The 5,000-nt window shown below is 38.3% G+C and overlaps 1 protein-coding gene across 1 annotated transcript in view; it reads left to right on the forward strand.

Annotated features, from left to right (window-relative positions):
- Window positions 1–1,991: 1,991 nt before the first annotated feature.
- LOC113806481 (organic cation transporter protein) overlaps window positions 1,992–5,000 on the forward strand; it is an 11,267-nt gene continuing 8,258 nt past the window's right edge. Inside the window, exon 1 of the mRNA XM_070134972.1 lies at window positions 1,992–2,212. Within this exon, the coding sequence (XP_069991073.1) occupies window positions 2,007–2,212 (206 nt within the window). The 5' untranslated portion in view covers window positions 1,992–2,006. The remainder of the gene's footprint in view (window positions 2,213–5,000) is intronic.

Raw genomic sequence — 5,000 nt, forward strand, 5'->3', positions numbered from 1 at the left:
CTGATGGCGGCCCTGCCCATCACTAACGGGAACGGAAGTGCTCCACACCGATTAGTCAAGAAACTCGCAGTACCTCTATCTACCGCCCTAAACTCCATCAACAGTTGCCATTTATCAAACAGAGTGTCGGCATGGTGTAGAAAGCTTGTCAGCTTTGATGTCAAGTCGCTTTTTACAAATGTACCGATTGACGGGGCCATCGAAGTTGCTAAATGAGCGTTGGTAAAATGGACAAAGGGGAAGTACCACTCCCGATAGACGATTGTATCAAACTATCCGTCAGTTAGGGCCGTTTCAATTCTGTGGACGCGAAGATGAACAGATTCAGGGACTTGCGATGTGCTCACCATTTTCAGCAGTCCTTGCCCAGCTGTTCATGGAAACCCTTGAGGCTGACCACTACCGAAGCACTGTGGGAAGAAACATGGTCTCACTCGGCTACGTAGACGACATCCTTGGTGTAATACCGACCATGACGAACCTGCCAGATCTCCTCCACAGACAATGCAGTACATCCCTTTATATAGTTCACCACAGAAAAAGAAAGAAATGAACAGCTCCCTTTCCTAGACACTTTGATCCACAGAAAGCCAGATGGTCCAATATTCTCTGTGTACAGAAACCGACCAATAAAGATTTCATTCATTGTTTCTCTTCCCATAGCAAGGACTAAAGAAGGCGTTGTTATTGAATTCTTCCTCCGACCCCTCAGAATATGCTGCCAGTTCTTGCAGGAAGAAATAAAACACGTCTGCAACACCTTTCAACAATTCCACCATCCTCGCTCCATGCTCACCCACCTCCGACACAAGGCCGAAAAGATCATGAGCAGACCGAGAGGTGGCGCCATGAAAAACAAGACTCAAAGAATAATCATCCCTCACTCGGAATTGACTGAACACCTGGAGGCCCTAGTAGGCCACACTATAAAGATAACTACGTCTTCAGGTAAGAAGATGGGATATCGTAAGAGAAAAGAGGTCAAAGCACAACAGACCCCTCAGCCAGGTGTACAGCATACCCTCTGGTGGTTGTGATAAAGTCTGCATAGGTGAGACTGCACGACAAACGAATCAGCCAACACCGTAGCAATCTCCAACATCACAACACGAGGAGCGCCTTGGTTGTTCACACAGACACCGACGGTCACCTCCTGAAGTGGTCTCAGGCCTCCATCATAAAACAAGGCCTGCCCCCACGACAACGGAAGATGGTAGAAGCGGTGTTCATTCATACAACGAACAACTTCAATGCTACTACGGGGAGCCACAAACTATCCAAGGTTGTCGCTCACCTGATTATCGATGTGACCTGACCACATAATATCAGTATATATGTTCCTTTATGTACCTTTTGTGTTAGCCTCCAGACGAGCACAGTGGTAACGTGTCCTCTCATCCAAGGGGTCACCCAGGCGGGAGAAGTTACAATTGTCGCCCAGAGGTTACTGCTGTGGCTGGGCACCACACTGGGTAAGGACTACGCTCTGTTGCGTCAGCGCTAGCTGACACACGTTGATCGAGTTGACATTAGTTGGCACAGGTCGGGCTCCGCTCATAGCCCGGGCGAGGCTCAGCTTCGCATATTGGACTTATCCTTATCCTTATCTTGTCATGTATGCCCTGACGAAGTAATAGAGAAAAGGCTTTCGGCATATTCATGTGTTTTCTTGTTCTTCCCTTCGTTGTTCCTGTTGCAATTTGTGCGACATAAATACACACACATACACATATATATGACTGCTGCTCACACACTAATTAGCTCAAGTAATTGAGTGAGTTCATTAAACGTAGTGGTGGTTGTGTCATGAAAAGTGCCGATAAAAGAACAAAGCCATATTTTCAAGTCGTAGCCACATTTTGAGATTGTTTTATTTAATAATTTTATCAATAAAAATACATTTAATTTCGTATTACTGATACATAGGGTTACAATATTAGTGGTATATGTTTCCATTAGAATACGGTACATTACCTTCATGTTGGGAGCCACTATATCAATGAATAATGATTAGGTTTGTGACATATGAGTATTTTCTTCCAGCGCTGGAGGTTTGTGAAATCAAGTACCGATCCGTGGTGGGAATTCTGATCGGACTTCCTTGGGCCTTCGGTACGATGGCGTGGGGGGGAGTGGCTTTCCAGGTCAGAGATTGGCGGTGGCTGCAGCGCTGCGTTATCTTACCCTTCGCCCTCTATATTCCCTTGGTATTGTAAGTGCTTTTCGCCTCTGGAACAATAGATATTTTCATCTGTATCATTTTTGGTTTGTCTTGCAATGCAAAGATACCTTGATCTTAGTTGTAACCGTATGTGTCTAGGCCTTTTAATTGTAGCATCTCTAAAACCTACTTTGATCCACTTTGATACATCCTCAAACATGTTTGTCCTTTATGCGTACATTGTTAGAAGCTGTTCAAACACCTCATTGGTTTGTATCCGTTTGGATGCCTCTATCATGATTACATGACGCAATCACATTGCAATATATTTTTTAGATGTATTTCACATAGTCTCAGATAGGGATGTAGCATCCTGAAACCCCACACATTTTGATATTTTGTTCTATATATCATGGTTGTTACAAAACATAACACCATCGAAGTTTGTATTATATATATATATATATATATATATATATATATATATATATATATATATATATATATATATATATATATATAATGCAGATAAATACTAAATAATCATTTGAACTTTGTAATTCATAATCTGAGTCTTCTGATTTATGGATCCCTTGGATAGGGCCGCGGCTTTGGCCTTCTACGCTTCGGCAGATTGCACGAATAATTTTCATGTATACTGTTATTGTGCTTATTTTCGTTTTTATTTTATGTTCTCTAAGAAAAAACAGGCAGTCCTTAATTTGTGAATTAAAAAGGTCTGCATAAGGCGTTATCACAGCCATGGCGCTTCAGCAAAGGCCATCTTCACATTTATATATATATATATATATATATATATATATATATATATATATATATATATATATATATATATATATATATATGTATATATATATGTATATATATATGTATATATATATGTATATATATATATATGTATATATATATATATATATATATATATATATATATATATATATATATATATATATATATATATATATATACATATATACACATATATATATACACACACATACATTTTTCCCGATGTAAATATTCATTTGTGTGTGTTATGCCAGCACAATAGAGTATTTCACCAAAGAAAACACATATATGCAAACATATTAATGTATTAATAAATATGTAATAACTAGAGTGTAGATCAACAATGTAAGCAAATGACTGACATATTTATTTTCAGAAGCATTTGAGAATGTCTCAAATTTTAGTCTCAGAATTGTCTGAGAACTTATGTGGACCGTCTGTTTATTTTTATTTTTTTTTCTCAAGATATCGACATTTCTCGTTTTCCTCATATTTTCATGTTTTGATAATCATGAAAAGGTTTAAGATTAATCTTCTTGTACCATAATCCTCTGTTATCTACCTGCATTCCAAAGTCTTCCGGACATTGCCAGCACATAACGGTTTCTCAAAATCTTACGTATATTGCAGAGTAGTGGCAGTGATGTGGGGGTCTATAGGCCTACATTGACCATTTTTGAAAAATCTCAAAAATCAAAGAAAAAACAAACAAACATCCATTCTGATTTCATGTCTGAATAGAACAATCATTCTACTATGATATGCAAAAGCCATTTTTGAGATGTCGACCTTACTTTTTCTTTTGTAGGTGAATATTTTCCATGATATTGCATCATCTAATAAATCTATTACTCAGCTACAAAATGAGCCATAATACGTTAAAATCAGATTGAAAATACGTGTGCTATGCGTAAAAATGTGAAGGACTTAATGATCGCGATCTTTTTCCTTTTCATTATTTATACATTTTACATGACAAATCATGTACGAAATACTTGTATTTGATATAATTATCCATCATTTACCTATTGATGTTGCTCTAATGGAGTTTTACAACATATGATATTGGTAAAAGAAATAACCGTTCTCCAGTTGGACGGGTATCATATGCGTCCATTTATCAGCGCGGCCGGGCGTCGCAGTATTATGAAATCCGTCTCTTTACATTCGTTTAACTCTATGGGGCCATTTAGCCAATTTTCACACTCAGACTCCCGTATAGTTCTTTATACCCCATGTTAGCTGGTCTGAAAGGCTGTATCACATGACACTCCGAGATATAATGCTCAAGCGTTCGCTTATTTTCCTCGTTACACAGTCTACATATAGATTCATCTGCACTTCGTGTACCGTGCAGTTGCCAGTACATTCTATAACCTAAACGTATTCTGGCAGTAACCACGTCACACTGTCTGGTTTTACTCCGGTGCCACCCATAGGTAGGATGGCTTACAATCTCTATACTGATCGTAGTGCCTTATACTATAGCTTTCAGGCCTTTGTGAACTCGTCAGATCTATTAGTTCTTCTTTGTGAGAACTTTTTAATATGTGTGCAACCCTAGCAAGAGGCATCCCAAGATCTATATTTACAATATCTTTGTTACAAGCCTCTTTCGCCAAATTGTCTACATGGTCGTGCTTGCTTATACCAACATGAGATGGTATCCATACAAATTGAATGTTAAAATTGCGCTCTCTCGCATAACCACAGAATACTGTACTTTGTCGAATGTATGTGAATACATGTAACACTGTTCTCACGATTGCCCACGCCTGAGCAGTTAGCCAGGGTGGTAAATAAACTTACTTAACTTAAGACTCTCGTGAAAAGACGAAATACTATTACAGGGCGATGTAACAGTATGTATATAGGGTAAATAAGAACATATAGATCATTTTCGTATACCCCGTGACCTTTTGTTTATTTATATTGTTACTTCCGTTTGTTTCTTTTTGTGTGTGTGTGTTTTCTGATATTTCTAAACATTATGAACACATTAATGAGATTCTAACCAAAGGTGTGTTTT

This window comes from Penaeus vannamei, chromosome 20, assembly GCF_042767895.1.
Source record: "Penaeus vannamei isolate JL-2024 chromosome 20, ASM4276789v1, whole genome shotgun sequence".
Classification (NCBI taxonomy): Eukaryota; Metazoa; Arthropoda; class Malacostraca; order Decapoda; family Penaeidae; genus Penaeus; species Penaeus vannamei.